Consider the following 22,441-nt stretch of genomic DNA (forward strand, 5'->3'; position numbering starts at 1 on the left):
CTGACGGCGGCCCTGCATTCCACTCCGAGTCCCAGCTACGTAAGTCTCTCTTTTATGAGACTGTAAACTCTTCGAGGGCAGGGACCACAGCTAACTGAGGTGTGTGTGGCCAATAGTACCTAGCAAGGTGCCTCATGTAGAAACATTCAATAAACGGTGGTTATCTGAGAAATGAGTGAATGGATGAATTCCTTTCCACGTTTGTGCTTCCCCAAACCCCAGAAATCCCATCTGGACAGGACTGGGACAAAATGGTACTCTTTCCAAACAAGTCTCCCACAAGGAGGAAGGCTGAAGAAGGGAGGAGGGCGACTTCCTTGGCGGTCCAGTTGTTGAGACTATGCGCTCCCAATGCAGGCGGCCTGGGTTCGATCCCTGGGTCAGGGAACTAGATCCTGCATGCTGCAACTAAAGATCCCGCATGCCGCAACTAAGACCCGGCACAGCCAAATAGATAAATAAATATTTTTTTAAAAAAAAGAAAGGAAGGAGGGACCTGCCAGGCTGAGGCATCTGCCTGCAGGGGCTTCAGGCTCTTACCTCATACTCGAAGTCACCCCCCAGTGCCCCGATGTCCAGGTGCAGGTTCTTAAGAAGCTCACTTGAGCTTCGGACACTCTGAAAATGAAAACGATGGCAAGGAAACTGGTCAGCCCAGGGGGCCGAGAAGCCCCTCACTGGTTATACTTTCTGGGTCAGACCCAGCAGGTATACAGACTGAGCAAGGAATGAAGCTGTGGGCTGGAAAATCATTTTCACTTATTTTCAAAGTAGCACAGAGGTTAGCCCAAAGGTAAAGACAGCTCAGCTCAACTATCCACCAGCAGATGAACGGCTAGACAAAATATGGTATATTCATACAATGGAATATTATCCAGCCACATGTGCTATATAACATGGATGAACCTTGAAAACATTATGCGACATAAAAGGACAAAGACAGTATGATTCCACTTATATGAAATGTCTAGAATAGGCAAATTCACAGAGACAGAGAGTAGATCAGGGACTGGGGAGAGGGGAGGATCCAGAGCTTTGTTTAAAGGGTACAGAGATTATGGGATTATGAACAAGTTCTGGAGATGGATAGTGGTGATGACTGTACAACACTGTGAAGGTAGTTAAGGTCACTGAACTGTACGCTTAAAAGTGGTTAACATGGTAGACATATTTGACCACAATTTTAAAAAAAAAATTTTTTTTTCATAGCACAGAGGGTTTCCAGGCCAAGAAAAGGATTCATTCTTACCTGGTTGTCACTCTCCGCCTCATCCTCCTCATTGGTCTCCTCTCCTAAAGCCAAGAGGCTGAGAGCATTCTTGTCCTCATGGATGGAGCCCAGGAGACCCTTTGTATACGCAGAAGTCTTGAGACCCTGTGAAGGCTCCAAAATAGAGAAGGAAAACCAAGGCACTTACGGGGAAGACCCTCAGCTGCCTTCTCCTCTCTCTTTCTGTTCAGATGGCTCCCAGAGCAAGCCCACCACCTCCAGGAAGCTGACCCCAGCAGCTCCAGCTCACGGATCCCTCCCTGTCCAACTCCTGCTGCCCTGGCTGCAGGGACTGGGAAATCACCACTGCAGTCCCTATGCCCTGGGTCCATCCTCCACCACCCAGAGCCCCTGTTCAGCATCCTCCAGGTGTGACTCACCTTCCCCACTAGATTATGAGCATTAAGGACTCAGTCCATGCCCTCTATTTCTCATCCATGGGTCACGGTTCCTAGCATGGAACATGGAGGCCCCACAGTAACTACACTGAACACAAGAAGAAGCATTTACCATTGAGAGTTCTCCATGCTGACCAGACTCCACCGAGCTCCCCAGGCTCACGCTTTGAGATCCACGAAGAGCAGAGGGCGGGGCATCCACCAGGCCCCTTAACGGGGCCAGACCCCCGAGAGGAATGTGGACGGGGGCTAACGGGGAGCCCAGGGCCTGGGCAACAGAAAACATCCTGTTACAAACCCAAGAAACCACAGGGCTCTGAGAGTGTGGAGATGGATATAAAAATAAAACATCTAAATCCTGCCCGCTCAAATTTAAACCGCCTCCGTTCGGAGGCTGCTAATGAAACACAACATCCAGAAATTACCATCGTGCCAGCCGTGTGAGAATCACGGGCTGGCTTCCTGATCCTCGTAACTCTGGGCCTGTCTCTCAGCAAATGGTTCTTTCACATCTGGCAGATGCTGCAGAGGACTCTGCTCTCCCTCCGAAGCCACAGAGGAAGTTGGGGGGTTGGGGGGAGAAGAGACAAAAGCCTCATCTACCAGCATGAGAAGTCTCAATAGATAAAGTTGAAAACGGATGAATCAAGAAAAAGCAGTCTAAGCATATTATTTACAAATATGGAAGCAAACACTGGAAGAGAGCCGTTGCCTCTGGGGAGGGGTACCCACACCCGAGAACTGCTATATTTCGTTCTATGCCTTTTGGCTCGACTTGACATTGTTTAATAACATGGGCATGTATTACTTCCATTAAAATAAATATTAACTATGAAAAATACACATGAGCAACAAAAGAACTCTCTTTCCGCTCTCCACTGATGAGGAAAGGGGCTGGGGGGAGCCTCGCCAGAGGACTGTGCAGGCCCCTCCTTTGCCCTGTTCTTGGGATGGCCAAACGAAGGCTTTGTACCAGTGAGGACTGGGGAGAGAAACCAACTGGGTGGCAGAATTTGTGAGACGTTGGGTCGCTCACGGACTCTTGGATTCTCAGTTTACTCATCTGCAAGACAGAGATGATGTGTGTCTTGCTACTTATGAATGTTTGTTGAGAAATTCAAATGAGATACTGACAGCAAGGAGCACGTGTGCGTGGCCCAGGGCTACACCAGCGCTGTGGAATTGCTATCATTACAGGGATCACATCACAAGAGTCTGGGCTTAGAAGCCGAGGCAGGATAGCATTCTGGGGACAGTTTACAAACAGCTCTTTAAATATCCTCAAATTTAAATTGTATATAAAACAACACAAAAATTCCATTCCTTTCTAATTCCATGGGGACTGAAGAGAGAAAGGGGAACCTGAGGAGGTCAGGCAGAGTTCAGGTGGCCCATCTTCTCACCCGCAGCTGGGCCTGGGGCCAGACCATCGGGTGGGCTCTGAACACGACCCATTTCTGCATGGGAAGGGCATCAGATGCTTATCTGAAAGGTGACACGAGACCCCCTCCCAAACCTTTGTAGGTTCCCAGTCACCTGGCCTGTTGCAGGGTATCTTCGTTAGGCAGAAAAGGAGCTGATAATAAAAAAATTGGCCAACTTTGCCTGAGCCCTGGGCACCGGGGTAAGCACCTGTCTCATTTCACTGTCAAAACCATCTGAGGCCACAGTCCCCACAAGAGCAAACGGAGACTGGTGAGGTCAAGACCCCTGCCCCAAATCATAGCGCCTGCAATGAGGGCAGACGCGGGACCGGAACGCAGGGCAATCTCTAAGCCAGTATTGTACACTGCCTCCTGGCTATGGCAGAAAAGGAGCCCAGGAAATCCGCTCTGAGGTGAACTGTTAGCAAACCCAGCCTGCTCCCCGCAGCCAGCCCAGTGGATCAGCGAGTAAAATTCTTCCCATACTGTATTTATGGAATATTACAGACTCCTAACATGGCTAATTTGCTAACGTGCTGGGGGCCTGAGGGAGGGAGACAGACCCGCTGAGGGCTTTGTTCTCCCAGGCCTTTACCAAATCAGCGGTTAGTAGGGAAATTATACATCCCTGGCTCCTAGCTGATCACGCACTATGGGCTGTGCGTGGCGTTGTCCTTCAGAGAGGATAAACTTGCTGCCATTGGGCTAATTAAAACTGTCAGGATAATCTGCAGCTTATCTGATATTTATAGTGCTACAGTAGTTATTAGAGCTAACAGAGAACCAGGGCACGCCAGCAATTAGGAACCGAGGTAACAACTGGGTAAAGCCACGGCTGGGCAACAGCCAAAGAATAGCCGGGGAAATGCAGATCGACCCCCGTGGTGGTCTGGGATCCAATCTGACTTCTGAATGAAGCTAGTGGTGACTCTTTAAAGGGAAAAGGAGTTGGAATGACAGGGCAAGCACAACCCTTTGGTAGATCCCAAGAGGGGAGGAAGTGAAGGATCACGTGGTCAGCACAAGCCTGACACAGATTATTCACATGGTTCTGGAAACGCTGGGAAGCAAGGAGCAGAAGCAGCTCACTGAACGGCAGAGAGAGCCTGGGCTTCAGCCTCTCATGACAGTGTTAACTCTAGTTCTGTGTGATTCCCAGAAGGGACTAAGTTCAGAGGCTGGGGGTAGGGTGTCTACTTGGGAGGACCTCTTCATAACCAGCTGATGGGGAATGCTTCCCAAATCCTGGGACAGTACCTGTATCTTGCATGAGTGCCAGGATAAGTGCCACCTTGCTCACCCTCAAAACTGAGCATCGTCAGAGCATGTGAACCACCCACGAAGTACAGTTAGGTCAAGGGAAGGGAAGTCTAGATACCCTCAGCCCCTATCTTGCAGGTGATGGGGCAGAAGAAACAGGAACTGCATGTCATCCCACAAGATGGCCATCCTGGGTGGTTAAGGGATCAATAGTTACCAAGGGAGGACAGATAACAGGAAAGCAGACCTGCTGGCTGTGTTAGGGTGTCAGCTCAACCTGCTCCCTCCCTGCCGAGTTCACTGAGCCTGAAGGCCGTGCTCTCTAAGAAGCCTACCTGGTTGAGAAGCTGCATCTTGCCTGGCTCTGTAGCAAGCCCTCTGCTGGAACTCAGCTTGACCAGCCCCTGCCTGAGGGGGCTGCTGCTTGGCTGGAAACGAGCTTGCTGAGAGGCCTCCTGCCCAGCCGGGGCGCCGGCCACCTTCTGAGGATGCTCCCGCGTCTCTGGCCCCCAAGACAGAAACTGGGAGCTCATGGCTCTGATGGCCTCGTGCTCGCCCTCACTAGACATCCTGGAAGACTCAGCTGCCAGGCGGCAGACCACGCTGGCAAGGTCTCTGCACGGCCTGTCCTGCGCGCTCTCGGGCGGCCCCGGGCCCTCCAGCCGCCTGGAGAGCTTGAACATCTGCAGGATGTGCTGGTAGAACCTCTGGTCCTCAGAGTAGTCTTCACTCTCTGACTGCTCCTCGGCAGAGCTCTGCATGTGGGACAACTGGGGCGCCAGAAAGGGGCTGGGGTGCTGCTCGCTGGGTCCGGGGCCTGACTGACCCGCACCCCGCTCAGATCCCCGTGAGCTCTGCAGGTCCCACGGGAAGTTGGTCACCTCCCCCAGGACCTCAGAGCCCAGGTGAGAGGCCAGGCTGCTGCTGCTACTCTCCAAGTCAGGCCCAAACCTGCCCAGCCTCCTGTCCTCTGCAGGGGGCTCCAGAGAGCCTGGGGGTGGTGTCTTCTCACTGGCAGGAGACCCACGAGGGGCCTGCGAGGCGACTGCAGGGGCGCTCTGGGCTGGTTCTGAGACCAGGGTATCGGGGGGTATTAGCAAGAGCCCCTGAGGTGGACCTATGGCTGAGGCCCCTGGAGCCTCAGGGTCTTCGGGCTCTATTTTCTTGCTGCCCCAAGGGGCGTCCTTGTGGACAAGCTTGGAGACCTGTCCCATCCACAATCCCGGGGGCTCTCTCCTCCTCCTGCCCCTGCCCATGCTGCCCTCTTCCCCAGAAACGCCCTGCCAGCTCTGGTCTTCAGCTGGGCTGCTGACTAACAAGAACGGCTTGCTCTTCCTGGCAGGCAGCATGGGGTCAGAAGAACAAAGGGACAGGGAGGGATCCTCCTCAGGGGATGGTGAGGGAATGGGGCTCTGGCCCTTGTCCCCCCCGGGGCCAGTGGAGCTCCGCTTGGCCATGTTATGGCTGTGCTGCTCCCCTTTCAGCTGCAGGCCCTTGAGGGCTTCCAAAAACTTCAAGTGGACCAAGGCCTGGCTCCTGCTCTCTAACGCATCCTGCCCGTTCCGGAAGGGCCTGCTGTGGTCAGGGCCCAAAGCGCCAGGTTTCTGCTGTCTGGTCCTCATTTCCAGCTCTTCTATTTCAGGGTCTGAAAACCCCAGGTAGATTTTCTCTGTCGCCTGCTGGGGCTTCTCCAGACCCTGCTGATCACCTAATTCTGTCCTGCAGTGGGCTGGGGCCCTGCCTAAGATTTTCTCCACGTCGGCAAAGACCTGGTGGGTTCGGGAAGCTTGGCCCTTGAAGAGTGGCTGTAGCTTGCTGGGCAGGGAGCCCGTGAGAGACCTAGGGATGTCAGCCAGCATACGTGGGCTCTTCCCTTTCTTAAAGGAGCCCTCACTTCTAGCCTGCATCTCTTGGTCTAGGTCCAGATCAGCCAGCCCAGGTGCTGAGAGAGGGGATGGGCCACGGAGAAAGGAGGAAGAAGGCAGAAGTCCCTGCTCAGGCTGTGTTTCCTAGATGGGTATATAAACAGGCAGAGAAAACTAAGACAAAGCGCTTCTGATTTCTACTTGCTACCTTAGCCCTTGGCAAACCCTTAGCAGAAACCCACCCTCCGTTTAAAGAAAAACACAAACCCATGAGGGAAGAAAAGCTAAAAACTCCCTGAGCTTTGTTGTTTTCTGGGCCCTAGTTTCCTTATCTATAAAGAGGAGGTTCAATGAGGTCAGTGGCTTACAAACCTTGCGCCATGGAACCCACATATTGGTTCCGCCTGGTACCTTGGGGGCTGCTATGGTGGGCATGTGACGGGGAACAGGCATCACCAAGACCCACACCCCCAGGTTCAACCAGAGCAGCTCCACTTCTTCTTTATCCACTGGCCCTCTATGGGAGAATTGATGTGAAGACAGGGTTCCATTGCTAACAAACGTCTGAAAATCACCAACTAGATTACCCCAAAGGTACCATCAAGCTCTCAATTCTGTGATTGGTTAATTTCATAAAATCCACCATCCTTATCAAGGACTATCAGAAAGAGTCTAAGAAGGGAGGAAAGAGGGGAAACATAAGCAGTGAACCGAGCCTTGGGAACCTGGACTAGGTCTTCTACCAAAGGCAAGAGTTGGTACTGCTCAAGAGAGGTCCACACAGTCAGGGAATCTTGGGGTAGACAAAACCATAAAAGATCAACCACATCCTGCATTCACCCTAAACTCCACCCAGCTCTCCTGCAGAGAGCCCAAACCACCTGAGCCCGGTCGCCCACCTGGTCAGGCCTGCCCCTGGACACACTGGTTGGCGCCTGTCCTGAGCCCTAAGATCCAGACTGGCAGCCCAGCGCAGTCCACTTGCCCTCAGCTCCTGAAGCCACAGGAGGAATCCTTTTTAACAGGGAGCTCCAGGAACTCAGTCACACACCCAGAGCTCAGTCTATTACCCAATCCCCCACCCCAGAACCCTCACTTCATTCCCTCTCTCACCTTCAGTCATGCCAGAGCCTGCCCAGATGCCGATTATCATGTAAAATAGTCCGGGGTTAGTGGAAAGCCCATTATACATCTTCTACCTTTCAAACACACGGCATTAGAAAATTCAGCCTCTTTGGAAATTACCTGTTCTCTTTTCTCCACCTGGAAGAATGGACTTGCTGTCTTATTTCTCAGAACCATGATTAGTAATATTGGGGTGGGGGGGAGTAACTGGAGAGCTTGGAAATGATTAAAAGAGCTAAATTCATCAGCAACTATCCAATGTCAGAACTGACACCTTGCAAAAGAAGGAAGATGGAGGAAATCTTCCCTGAGAAGTAAGCACCAGGCACCAGTGGGAAATAAAGACCATAAATAAGAGAGCAAATCAACTCGACCATTAAGAGGGTTGAAAAGGTATTCCCAGCGTTCCCCACTTGGCTAAACTGGGTTCCCAAGTCCCTCCCTCTCCTCAATGTGGCCCACCTGCCTCACACCTGGAGGGACAAATAGAATGATAATGGGAAAGATAACTTTCAACTCTGAGTAAAAAAGCTACTTGGGACCAAGGTGATGACCCTGCAATCAAATGTCAGTTATCCACCATGAACCGAGGACAATGGCAGCAAAGGCCATCCACAGGGCCAGATAAAGCCTCAAGCTTTTCTTTCTGGATCTTGAAGGCACTGACGTTCTGACAACTGAATTATGGCTCATCAGACATCTAGGAATTTGCACCACCGAGACACATGATGAACCCACACGAGGAAAGCCTGGCTCGGAAAGGAGAGGAGAGGCACTCGCTCCTCTGGGTTCTCTGGCCTCCACCAAGTGCTCCCTGGGCCCCAACTCTCCAGAGGGGCAGACGGCGTCACTGCAAAACCCCATCCTCAGCAGGGCACTCCCTCACTCATCCTATTATGTCATATGTGCCTCCCAAGGGGGAAAAAGAAATTGCTTAGAGATAGTAACCACTTCTAGAAGCCTAAAAGGAAAATTTGCCAGAAGACAGGCATAAGTCAGATGAGGCACTATCAGAAAGTTACTATATTACTGTTGTTATTCTTAACCTCCCAGCTGTAAACAGCTAGAGGTTCCCGATATCCCTCAGGTTTCAGGCCTGGCCTCTCTGAGAGCTGGATCCACTGACTCACCAGGGGGCTTTTGGAGGTCTCTTTGTCCTTCTTGTCTTTCTTTTCCTTTTTCTTTTTCTTTTCTTTCTTCTTAACGGCCCCAGGAGTCGACAGTTTCCCCCGCTCTTGGATCACCAAGTTCCGATAGTGCTCATCACAGGGGTGGTCCCACATGGACTGCCCGTTGGCAAAGTTGAAATAGTAAATATCACCTGTGATGTCCTGGCTGGGGATGAGCAGAGGTCACAAGTTAGTCCCTGCTCAGGTCCAAAGCTACACAGGAAAAAAAAAGAAGAAGACAAATGGCAAGGAGGCAGAGAAGAAGGAAGAACTCTGGGGAGAAGGGGAGAGAGAGAAAAGAAGAGAGGAAAGGATTAACACAAAATTGAAGGGTAGGGACTTTCCTTATGGTCCAGTGGTTAAGAATCCGCCTTCCAATGCAGGAGACATGGGTTCGATCCCTGGTCAGGGAACTAAGATCCCACATGCCTCGGGGCAACAAGCCCGCGTGCCGCAACTAGAGAGAAGCCCGTGCGCTGCAACGAAGAGCCCGCACCACAACAAAGACCCAGTGCAGCCAAAATTAAAAAAATAAAAATTGACGGGTACCATTTGGCTAAGAATAAAGAGTTTCCTTAGATAGAAACAAATGATTGGGATACCTAAGGACTTCTCTAGATGGAGACGTTTAATTGTTAAGGTTCCTGAGAATTCATGGTAGACTAGAGTAGGAATAAACTTTGTTTTAGATGGAGAAATACAAACACTATGGTATCATGGAGATAAATTCTGGGATAGAACTTGCTTAATATTTTCATAAATGATCTGAAGAAAAAATATGCGTTGTGATAGCTCTGATTTTGCAAAAGATTCTAAACTCGTAAGAGGTGATAATCCAAGCTAGTGGGGTCAATCAACAATAAAAGAAAATAATGTAGAAGGTAGGTCTCAACATGAACAAGTCTAAAATAAGCCATTCATCCCACCCACCATTATCAGTAATCCATATATTGCAATATAATCCATATATTGCGATATGAAAGATGCAATACCCAGGAATAAGTCCAAAGTGTGCAAAATATTCATAAAGCTTTATTGAAAATTCAGGGGAAGAAAAAACAATTGGAGAGACACCCAGTGTTCCTGAATAGAAAGATTCAAGTCTGTAAACATGCCATTAATCCTCAAATTAATGTATAAATCCAATACAGTCCCAATCAGGCTCCTTATGAAATCTGACAAGCTCAATCTTAATTCAAATGAAAGAGAAAATATGCAGTAAAACAGGAAAAATATCAGAGGTAAAAGATAAAAAGACATACAAATGACCAAGAAGCACATGAGAAGATGCTCAACACCACTGAAGATTAGGGAAGTGAAAATTAAAACTACAATGAAATGTCACTTCACACCCATTAGCATGGCTATTATCAAAACAGCAGAAAATATGGGTATTCCCTGGCGGTCCAGCAGTTAGGACTCTCACTGCTAAGGGCCCGGGTTCGTTCGCTGGTTGGGGAACTAAAATCTCACATGCTGCAGGGCGTGGCCAAAAAAAAAAAAAGCAGAAAATAACAAGCGCTGGCAAGGATGTAGAGAAACTGGAACCCTGGTGCACTACTGGCGGGAATGGAAAATGGTGTAGCCATAGTGAACACAGCATGACAGTTCCTCAAAAAATTAAAAATAGAATTACCATTTGAACCAGAAATTCCACCTCTGGAGGCATACCCAAAAGAATTGAAAGCAGGGATTCGAACAGACATTTGTACACCAATGGTCACAGCACCACTATTCACATAGCCAGACGGAAAGAGAAATTCTCAGGTGCCAGAAACAAAAAGAAAACATGAAACCTGAATAATAAGTGCATGAACTGACAGGTCAAAACTGGTATCTGACCTGGATATAGGCCTGTGGAACTTGGGTTTTAATGCCAGTTTAGAACAAAATGTGGCCTTAGGCCTTCGTGAATTTAGGAACTGGAAATGAGACCCTAGGTGTATCTGGGGCCCTTCGGGCTGTTCCCTCCATGAATAAAAGGACCTAGGTCATGGAAGCAGCAAGGAAACATGTCAGGTTCTAGGTGGGGAAAATAAAATTTAATGAAAAACTGAAACCCCAAGACACATGTAGATATATAGTCCAAAATGTGGTAAGGGAACCCCAAGTCAGAAAATTAATGGAAAAATTTAGTCCTAAACCACTGAAACCTCCTTGGCAGAAACCATTGTAAAGCCACTCAACAACCTAGGAATGAGACACTCACAGAAAATAACCTCTGCAGAAGATGAATTCACAAAATGCACAATAACTAATTACAGAGGAAACGTGAGGAAACATTTCGCCACGAGGGCAAATCACTAATACAATGAAAAGAAGAACTGAGAGAGCAGAACAATCAAAAGAAGGCTAAAAATAACAATATTTAAAATTATTGTAGGGATAAAGGAGTAGAATTCATAATGAAAGAACAGAACTCTAAAAAAACCTAGACATATTGAAAAGAACATAAGAGAGCTTGAAGGAACTGGTAGTCATTAGATTCAAAATGAAAAACAACCAGATCTGATGCAGAAGAAGAAACAAATAGTGAATTGGGAAATAAATATGCTAAAGGAAATTATAAAGTGATTTTTCAAATATGAAACAGAAGTTAAGAGACATGGAGGATCAAATAATAAGGTCCAATATACTTCCAGTAAGAGGTGTAGAAAAGGAAGTGATAATGGTTGAGAATTTTCCAAAATTGAAGAGATATATGAGTCCTCAGAGTAAGGAAGCACTCCAATTCCTATACACAGTAAATAACAATGAACCCACACCTAGACACACTGTTGTGAAATTACAGAACACCAGAGATTAAAAACAAAATAATAAAAACAACCAGAGGGGGGAAAAGTTGGTTACCTACAAAGGAACAACTAATGAAACCAAAAAACATGTCTTACGAGCAAACCCAGAGGTCAGAAGGTAATGGTATACAGTATTGTCAAACAGCTGTTGACAAATCTGTACTCAACTAAACCACTATTCAAGTGTGAGACCAGGGACTTCCCTGGTAGCACAGTGGTAAAGAATCCGCCTGCCAATGCAGGCAACACGGGTTGGAGTCCTGGTCCGAAAGATCCCACATGCCTCGGGGCAACTAATCCCGTGCATCACAACTACTGAGCCTGCACTCTAGAGCCCGCGTGCCACAACTACTGAAGCCTGTGCGCCTAGAGCCCGTGCTCCGCAACAAGAGACGCCACCGCAATGAGAAGCCCGCGCACCGCAACGAAGACCCAAGGCAGACAAAAATAAATAAATAAATTTAAAATTTTTAAAAAAGTGTGAGACCAGGGATTTCCCTGAACTCAGAGCTTTCACTGCTGGGGCACAGGTTCAATTCCTGGTGGGGAAACTAAGATTCCACAAGCCACACAGTGCAGCCAAAAAAAAAAATACAAAAACAAAGAGTGAGACCAGACAACAATTACTCAGGACACAGGAAGATAAACACATTTAGCATGCTTGATATAAAGGACATTTAAGAACCCTGTATCCAAAAACAGAAACAGACTCACAGACTCAGAAAACAAATTTATGGTTACCAAAGGGGAAAGGGATGAGGTAAGGAAAAATCAGGAGTTTGGGATTAGCAGATACAAACTACTATATATGAAAAACAAGGTCCTACTGTATAGCACAGGGAACTATATTCAACATCCTGTAATAAACTATAATGGAAAAGATTATGAAAAAGAATATATTTTTTAACATCTTTATTGGACTATAATTGCTTTACAATGCTGTGTTAGTTTCTGCTGTATAACAAAGTGAATCAGCTGTATGTATACATATATCCCCATATCCCCTCCCTCTTGCACCTCCCTCCCACCCTCCCTATCCCACCCCTCTAGGTGGTCACAAAGCACCAGGCTGATCTCCCTGCGCTATGCAGCTGCTTCCCACTAGCTATCTATTTTACATTTGGTAGTGTACATATGTCAATGCTACTCTCTCACTTCGCCTCAGCTTACCCTTCCCCCTCCCCATGCCCTCAAGTCCATTCTCTAAGTCTGCGTCTTTATTCCTGTCCTGCCCTAGGTTCATCATATATTCTTATATATGCGTATGTGTGTGTGTGTGTGTGTGTGTGTGTGTATGTGTATATATATATATATATATATATATATATAAAAAACTGAATCACTCTGCTGCACACCAGAAACTAACAAAAAATTGTAATACATCAACTATACTTTAATAAAAAAAAGAACCTTGGGGACTTCCCCGGTGGCGCAGTGGATAAGACTCCGCGGTCCCAATTTAGGAGGCCTGGGTTCGATCCCTGGTCAGGGAACTAGATCCCACGTGCATGCTGCAACTAAGAGTTCGCATGCCACAACTAAGAGTTCGCATGCCACAACTAAGGAGCCCGCCTGCTGCAACTAAGCAGCCCACGGGCTGCAACTAATACCCGATGCACCAAATTAATTAATTAATTTTTTTAAAAAAAAGAACGCTGTATCCAAAAATGAGAGACTACATTCTTATCAAGCACACATAGAACATTTACATAAACAGGATCACTTACTGAACAAAAAGAACTCTCAACATGTAACAAAGAATAGATATAATGAACAAATAAAATTGGAAATCAGTAATTTAAAAAATACCCAACTCTATCCATCTCATTGCATTCAAGCTATCATTTTGGAGCAAAGGTACTTAACAAAATTTTTAAAAAATCAAATCCAATAATATATAATCATTATCAAGCAGAGTTTATCCCAGGAATGTAAGGTCGTTCTAACATTTGAAAATCAATCAATATAATTGACCATATTAACAGACCAATAAAGAAAAATCATATGATTCTATCAATAGATACAGAAAAAATATTTGATAAAATCCAACATCCATTTTGGATTTAAACTCTCAGCAAGCTAGGAATACAAGGGAACTTCCTCATCCTGACAAATGGCATTTAGAAAACCCTACAGCTAACATCACCTAACATCATACTTAACGGTGAAAGACTGAATGCTTCCCCTTAAGGTCAGGAACAAGGCCAAAATGTCCATTGTCACCACTTCTATTCAATTGTACTGGAGGTTCCAGTCAGTGCAGTAAGGCAAGAAATAGAAATATAAGGTATCCAGGTTAGAAAGGACATGTCCCAGAAGACATACCATCTATGTAGAAAATCCTATAGAATCTACAAAAAAGCTACTAGAACTGACATAAGTAAGTTTAGCAAGGTTGCAGGCTACAAGGTCAGTATACAAAAACCAATTTTATTTTTATATGAAGGCAATCAACAATTGGAAATTGACATTTCAAAAAAAACCATAATGGAAAAGAATATGAAAAGAATGTATATGTATTTATAACTGAATCACACTGCTGTACAGCAGAAATTAACACAACATTGTAAATCAACTATACTTCAATAACATAAAAATAAATAAATGATAGCATTTACAGAAGCATCAAAAGAAGAGAGATAAATGTGACAAAATATGAGCAAGATGTGTACACTAAAAACTATAAAAGATGGGCTTCCCTGGTGGCGCAGTGGTTGAGTCCGTCTGCCGATGCAGGGGACACGGGTTCGTGCCCTGGTCCGGGAAGATCCCACATGCAGCGGAGCGGCTGGGCCCCTGTGCCGTGGCCATTGAGCCTGTGTGTCCGGAGCCTGTGCTCCGCAACGGGAGAGGCCACAACAGTGAGAGGCCCGCGTACCGCAACGGGAGGAGGAATTCCTAAAGAATCAGTCTTTGAAGCCTAGTGGGATTTGATTGTAGGACTTCGACAAGACTGGGGGAAACAGAGACTCCACTCTTGGAGGGCACACACAAAGTAGTGTGCACATCGGGACCCAGGGGAAAGAACAGTGACTCCAGGGGAGACTGAACCAGACCTACCTGCTAGTGTTGGAGGGTCTCCTGCAGAGGCGGGGGTGGGGGGGGTGGGGGGGGCACGGGGCACTGTGGCTCATCATGGGGACAAGGACACTGGCAGCAGAAGTTCTGGGAAGTACTCCTTGGCGTGAGCCCTCCCAGAGTCTGTCATTAGCCCCACCAAAGAGCCCAGGTAGGCTCCAGTGTTGGGTTGCCTCAGGCAAAACAACCAACAGGGAGGGAACCCAGCCCCACCCATCAACAGTAAAGTGGATTAAAGTTTTACTGAGCTCTGCCCACCAGAGCAACAGTCAGCTCTACCCACCAGCAGTCCCTCCCATCAAGCCTCTTAGATAGCCTCATCCACCAGAGGGCAGAAGCAAGAAGAACTACATTCCTGCAGCCTGTGGAACAAAAACCACATTCACAGAAAGACAGACAAGATGAAAAGGCAGAGGGCTATGTACCAGATGAAGGAACAAGATAAAACCCCAGAAAAACAACTAAATGAAGTGGAGATAGGCAACCTTCCAGAAAAAGAATTCAGAATAATGATAGTGAAAATGATCCAGGACCTCGGAAAAACAATGGAGGCAAAGATCGAGAAGATGCAAGAAAAGTTTAACAAAGACCTAGAAGAACTAAAGAACAAACAAACAGAGATGAACAATACAATAACTAAAATAAACTAGAAGGAATCAATAGCAGAATAACTGAGGCAGAAGGACGGATAAGTCACCTAGAAGACAGAATGGTGGAATTCACTGCTGCAGAACAGAATAAAGAAAAAAGAATGAAAAGAAATGAAGACAGCCTAAGAGACCTCTGGGACAACATTAAATGCAACAACATTCACATTATAGGGGTCCCAGAAGGAGAATAGAGAGAGAAAGGACCACAGGAAATATTTGAAGAGATTATAGTCGAAAACTTCCTTAACATGGGAAAGGAAATAGCTACCCAAGTCCAGGAAGTGCAGCAAGTCCCAGGCAGGATAAATCCAAGGAGAAACACGCCAAGACACATAGTAATCAAACTGACAAAAATTAAAGAAAAACTATTGAAAGCAACAAGGGAAAAATGACAAATAACATACAAGGGAACTCCCATGAGGTTACCAGCTGATTTCTCAGCAGAAACTCCACAAGCCAGCAGGAAGTGGCATGATATACTTAAAGTGATGAAAGGGAAGAAACTACAACCAAGATTACTCTACCCAGGAGGGATCTCATTCAGATTCGATGGAGAAACCAAAAGCTTTACAGACAAGCAAAGGCTAAGAGAATTCAGCACCACCAACCAGCTCTACAACAAATGCTAAAGAAACTTCTCTAAGTGGGAAACACAAGAGAAGAAAAGGATCTACAAAAACAAACCCAAAACAATTAAGAATATGGTGATAGGAACATACATATCGATAATTACCTTAAACGTGAATGGATTAAATGCTCCAACCAAAAGACACAGGCTTGCTGAATGGATACAAAAACAAGATCCATATATATGCTGTCTACAAGAGACCCACTTCAGACCTAGGGACACATACAGACTGAAAGTGAGGGGATGGAAAAAGATATTCCATGCAAATGGAAATCAAAAGAAAGCTGGAGTAGCTATACTCATATCAGATAAAATAGACTTTAAAATAAAGAATGTTACAAGAGACAAGGAAGGACACTACATAATGATCAAGTGATCAATCCAAGAAGAAGATATAACAATTATAAATATATATGCACCCAACATAGGAGCACCTCAATACCTAAGGCAACTGCTAAAAGCTAAAAAAGAGGAAATCGACAGTAACACAATAACAGTGGGGGACTTTAATACCTCACTTACACCAATGGACAGATCATCCAAAATGAAAATAAAAAAGGAAACAGAAGCTTTAAATGACACCATAGACTAGATAGATTTAATTGATATTTATAGGACATTCCATCCAAAAACAGCAGATTACACTTTCTTCTCAAGTGCGCACGGAACATTCTCCAGGATAGATCACATCTTGGGTCACAAATCAGGCCACAGTAAATTTAAGAAAATTGAAATCACATCAAGCATCTTTTCTGATCACAATGTTATGAGATTAGAAATGAATTACAGGGGAAAAAAACGTAAAAAACACAAACACATGGAGGCTAAACAATACGTTACTAAATAACCAAGAGATCACTGAAGAAATCAAAAAGGAAATCAGAAAATACCTAGAGACAAATGACAATGAAAACACGACGATCCAAAACCTATGGGATGCAGCAAAAGCAGTTCTGAGGGAAGTTTAGAGCTATACAAGCCTACCTCAAGAAACAAGAAAAATCTCAAGTAAACAATCTAACTTTACACCTAAAGGAACTAGAGAAAGAAGAACAAACAAAACCCAAAGTTAGCAGAAGGAAAGAAAACATCAAGATCAGAGCAGAAATAAATGAAATAGAAACAAAGAAAACAATAGCAAAGATCAATAAAACTAAAAGCTGGTTCTTTGAGAAGATAAACAAAATTGACAAACCATTAGCCAGACTGATCAAGAAAAAGAAGGAGAGGACTCAAATCAATAAAATTAGAAATGAAAAAGGAGAAGTAATAACTGACACTGCAGAAGTACAAAAGATCATGAGAGATTACTACAAGCAACTCTATGCCAATAAAATGGACAACCTGGAAGAAATGGACAAATTCTTAGAAAGGTATAACCTTCCAAGACTGAACCAGGAAGAAATAGAAATTATGAACAGACCAATCACAAGTAATGAAATTGAAACGGCGACTGAAAATCTTCCAACAAACAAAAGCCCAGGACCAGATGGCTTCACAGGTTAATTCTATCAAACATTCAGAGAAGACCTAACATCCATCCTTCTCAAACTCTTCCAAAAATTGCAGAGGAAGGAACACTCCCAAACTCATTCTATGAGGCCACCATCATCCTGATACCAAAACCAGACAAAGCTACTACAGAAAAAGAAAGTTACAGACCAATATCACTGATGAATATAGATGCAAAAATCCTCAACAAACTACTAGCAAACAGAATCCAACAACACATTAAAAGGATCATACACCATGATCAAGTGGGATTTATCCCAGGGATGCAAGGATTCTTCAATATACGCAAATCAATCAATGTGATACACCATATTAACAAATTGAAGAAGAAAAACCATATGATCATCTCAATAGATGCAGAAAAAGCTTTTGACAAAATTCAACACCCATTTATGATAAAAAAAAACTCTCCAGAAAGTGGGCATAGAGGGAACCTACCTCAACATAATAAAGGCCATATATGACAAACCCACAGCAAACATTCTCAATGGTGAAAAACTGAAACCATTTCCTCTAAGATGAAGAATAAGACAAGGATATCCACTCTCACCACTATTATTCAACATAGTTTTGGAAGTCCCAGCCACTACAATCAGAGAAGAAAAAGAAATAAAAGGAATACAGACTGGAAAAGAAGAAGTAAAACTGTCAGTGTTTGCAGAAGACATGATACTATACATAGAGAATCCTAAAAGTGCCACCAGAAAACTCTAGAGCTAATCAATGAATTTGGTAAAGTTGCAAGATACAAAATTAAGGCACAGAAACCTCTTGCATTCCTATACACTAATGAAAAATCTGAAAAATAAATTATGGAAACACTCCCATTTACCATTGCAACAGAAAGAATAAAATACCTAGGAATAAACCTACCTAGGGAAACAAAAGACCTGTATGCAGAAAACTATAAGACACTGATGAAAGAAATTAAAGATGATACCAACAGATGGAGAGGTATACCATGTTCTTGGATTGGAAGAATCAATATTGTGAAAATGACTCTACTACCCAAAGCAATCTACAGATTCAATGCAATCCCTATCAAATTACCAATGGCATTTTTTAAGGAACTAGAACAAATCATCTCAAAATTTGTATGGAGACACAAAAGACCCCGAATAGCTAAAGCAGTCTTGAGGGAAAAAACGGAGCTGGAGGAATCAGACTCCCTGACTTCAGACTATACTACAAAGCTACAGTAAGCAAGACAATGTGGTACTGGCACAAAAACAGAAACACAGATCAATGGAACAGGATAGAAAGCCCAGAGATAAACCCATGCACCTATGGTCAACTAATCTCTGACAAAGGAGGCAAAGATATACAATGGAGAAAAGACAGTCTCTTCAGTAAGTGGTGCTGAGAAAACTGGACAGCTACATGTAAAAGAATGAAATTAGAACACTCCCTAACACCATACAGAAAAATAAACTCAAAATGGATTTGAGACCTAAATGTACGACCGGACACTATAAAACTCTTAGAGGAAAGCATAGGAAAAACACTCTGACATAAATCACAGCAAGATCTTTTTTGATCCACTTCCTAGAGTAATGGAAATAAAAACAAAAATAAACAAATGGGATCTAATGAAACTCTAAAGCTTTTGCACAGCAAAGGAAACCATAAACAAGATGAAGAGACAACCCTCAGAATGGGAGAAAATATTCGCAAACAAATCAACGGACAAAGGATTAATCTCCAAAATATATAAACAGCTCATGCAGCTCAATATTAAAGAAACAAACAACCCAATCCAAAAATGGGCAGAAGACCTAAATAGACATTTCTCCAAAGGAGACATACAGATGGCCAAGAAGCACATGAAAAGCTGCTCAACATCACTAATTATTAGAGAAATGCAAATCAAAACTACAATGAGGTATCACCTCACACCAGTTAGAATGGGTGTCAGGAGAAAAATCTACAAACAACAAGTGCTGGAGAGGGTGTGGAGAAAAGGGAACCCTCCTGCACTGCTGGTGGGAATGTAAATTGATACAGCTACTATGGAGAACAGTATGGAGGTTCCTTAAAAAACTAAAAATAGAATTACCATATGACCCAGCAATCCCACTACTGGGCATATACCCAGAGAAAACCATAATTCAAAAAGACACATGCACCCCAATGTTCATTGCAGCACTGTTTACAATAGCCAGGTCATGGAAGCAACCTAAATGCCCATCGACAGACGAATGGATAAAGAAGTTGTGGTACATATATACAATGGAATATTACTCAGCCATAAAAAGGAACGAAATTGAGTCATTTATCAAGATGTGGATGGATCCAGAGACTGTCATACAGAGTGAAGTAAGTCAGAAAGAGAAAAACAAATATCGTATATTAACGCATGTATGTGGAACCTAGAAAAATGGTACAGATGAACCAGTTTGCAGGGCAGAAGTTGAGACACAGATGTAGAGAACAAACATATGGACATCAAGGGGGGAAAACCACGGTGGGGTGGGGATGGTAGTGTGATGAATTGGGCAATTGGGATTGACACGTATACACTGATGTGTATAAAACTGATGACTAATAAGAACCAGCAGTATAAAAAAACAAACAAAAAAACAACTAAAACTAAACTTTCTTTGGGTTATCTGTATGGAAATACGTTAATATAAATGTTTCAGACATTACATGAAATTTCTAAAAATCTTATATGTTCTGGTATAATGTTATAAGTCATAATTCTAGTTATTACTTTAAAATGTATATCTCAGAAGTAACTAAATTTCCTTGTCAATTGCATTATTATGAACTTTCGTCAAATCTTTAAACGTGGTCATTTTTAAGTCTTTTGTCATTTACAGACAGTTCTGGGTGTACTCTGATGCTTTCGCAACAATGTTCCTATAAAAGGGTTTCATCTTCAAGGAATTCATGGAAAAGACTCTGACAAGTACAGGTTTCTGGTAAGTGACTATACTGCTGAACTGAATGAGTAAGCATTTTCAGAACTCTAATGGAAAACTGATGAATTCATAAAAGTGCTAACAAAAGATCAAGATGAAAAAAAAATTAATTACATGGGACTGAGTGAACTGATGAGGATGATTATAATTTTTGTGACTTTCTGTTTGAATAAAAAAACAAAATCCCACAAGGACTCAGAGGCAAAAAATATACAAATCAATTTTCACTGCAAAGTAAAGGAGCTGTTACAGTGGAGGATTCCTGGACTGAATGTCAATATTATGACATAGTATGAGTGTGTTTCGTGTTTGGTAATTGCAATCATTGTTGCTTTTGTTGTGGTCATCCATGTACAATGCTTGGTGTCAGTTTATTTATCTCTTGTAAAAATAAAATACAGTGTGTGTGTGTGAGTTGTGGGGGGAAAAAAAAACGAGACACAGAATATCTTCATGACTTTGGAATAGGCAAACATTTCTTAAACAGGACACAAAGCATTAATCATATTTGAAAAGTCGAGAAACTGGACATCATTAAAACTTAAATTATGTTATTCAAAAAATACCAATTAAAAGTATAAAGACAAAAAAAAAGAAGTAGGAAAAAAAAAGGAAAGCGTATTTTAAAAACTTGGCCTATGAAAAACCTTAAAATCTCTTACGCAGATATTAGTAAAAAGTTTAAGCCATCTGAGCAATTCACCTTAACTAATACCATTCACCAGAAACACAATTTGTATCCAACTGTTCTTTAACTAGTGAGTTTTGCATTATCATTCCTGTCTCATGGCTAAAATTTAGAAGCAAAGCTGTAAGATCTCTGTTTGTATCTGCCTGTATTTTTATATATGTCTATGTATGTATGTAATAAATTTGTGATTTTTTTCTACCTGCAAAAAAAAAAAAAGACAGTACAGTATTGGTGTAAAGGTAGACAAACATATTAAAGGAAGAGAAGAGAGAATCCAGACTTCGAAGGAATTCCCCAACTAACAGCAATTACTCATGGGACTGGGAGTAAGGATGAAAGAAGACACATATACATAACTTCCAATGACTTACTTTAAAAAGTGAGAAATAGTTCATGCTCTCCTTACCGGATGAGGTAGTGTTAACTACCACCAGCAGGTACCTGAGGGCCGCTGGCATGACCCTGGCCCACAGCTGGGCCACAGACGATGACAGTTCCTTCCTTCCATCACCCTTTTTCCTTTTTACATCACTGCAGCCATTTATTTATTATGTGCACATTAAGGTATTATTCTGATTACATTTCTCATGTGGTTTTTAATTAGAAAATGTATCCAAAAGCAGAACAGCACAGATATATACAGATTTAAAAAACATAAAGAAAAAAGAATAAAGAGATTAATGATAAGGCAAATGTGGCTATCAGGGTGGATGTTGGAAACCAAACAGAAACCACTATCCTACAAACTTTTCCTATAAACACAACCGGGAGTCCTCAGCACCTGCAATACTGGGTGCAGTGCTGATGGCTTTAGTAGAAGAAAGATGTCATGACCTGGAGAAGGTCCAAGGAAAGGCGGCTAAAAAGATTCAGAGAACAGGGAGCCCGGCATGCGAGGAGAAGCTGGAAGGATTAGGACCCTGCGGCGGGGATAAGTAAAGCTACGACTGCAGTCATTTTGAGGTATGGCCAACGCATTAAGTGGTTCAGGGAAGAACAGGATAATTATAACTTGTACACAAAATTGCACAATCCCAGCAGAAAAGACGACCCCCCCACCCCAAGATATCTGGGGGCTAGTTTGGGAGAAACAAGAAATCCCACGCTACGGTAGGAAGTAAACTCGGGGCACCGACCATAAGAAGGCCACCTGGAGAGAGCTCCGTGCAGGTGGTAAGGACAGAGCAGTGCCCCCAGGAGTGGGAGTCCTGGCATGGGGAGGATCGGGGGGAAGGCGGTGGCCGCCCCACCTCGGCCAGTCTGTTTCCTCACCATCAACCTCTGATCCCCTGAGATAAGCTGAGCGAGGGTCTGCTCTCACAGTTCAGAGTGCCAACTGAAACTGGAAATAGGAACCCATTCGTGCACAAGTCACACAAATTCAGGGCTGGGCTGTCAAAGGAGACGGAAACCGCTGCCAGTCTGTGTAGCCTCACTCAAACCTCTCCAGCACCAGCGTCCACTCTGGACACACTGAGGAGGCCCCAGTATTGTCACTCTCCATCTCAGTCTGCAAAGGATAACAATGACACCTCCTCCGTGTGTCCAAAACGGATGCTGACGCAGGGCGGCAGCTTAGAGCCTGGGACCCTGGGTATCCCTGCTGAGCCCCTCCAGGGACCATCACGGCGGCCTGGGCTCAGGCCCAAAGC

The 22,441-nt window shown here is 44.2% G+C and overlaps 1 protein-coding gene across 1 annotated transcript in view; it reads right to left on the reverse strand.

Moving 5' to 3' along the window:
- Positions 1-22,441, reverse strand: part of CEP164 (centrosomal protein 164) — a 67,102-nt gene that overhangs the window by 37,887 nt on the left and 6,774 nt on the right. The window contains exons 4-7 of the mRNA XM_082660785.1: positions 8,473-8,677; positions 1,781-1,936; positions 1,250-1,384; positions 541-618 (exon numbers count right to left, since the gene is read on the reverse strand). Of these exons, the coding sequence (XP_082516911.1) occupies positions 541-618; positions 1,250-1,384; positions 1,781-1,936; positions 8,473-8,677 (574 nt within the window). The remainder of the gene's footprint in view (positions 1-540; positions 619-1,249; positions 1,385-1,780; positions 1,937-8,472; positions 8,678-22,441) is intronic.

The sequence above is a fragment of the Grampus griseus genome (assembly GCF_964374135.1).
Source record: "Grampus griseus genome assembly, chromosome: 8".
Classification (NCBI taxonomy): Eukaryota; Metazoa; Chordata; class Mammalia; order Artiodactyla; family Delphinidae; genus Grampus; species Grampus griseus.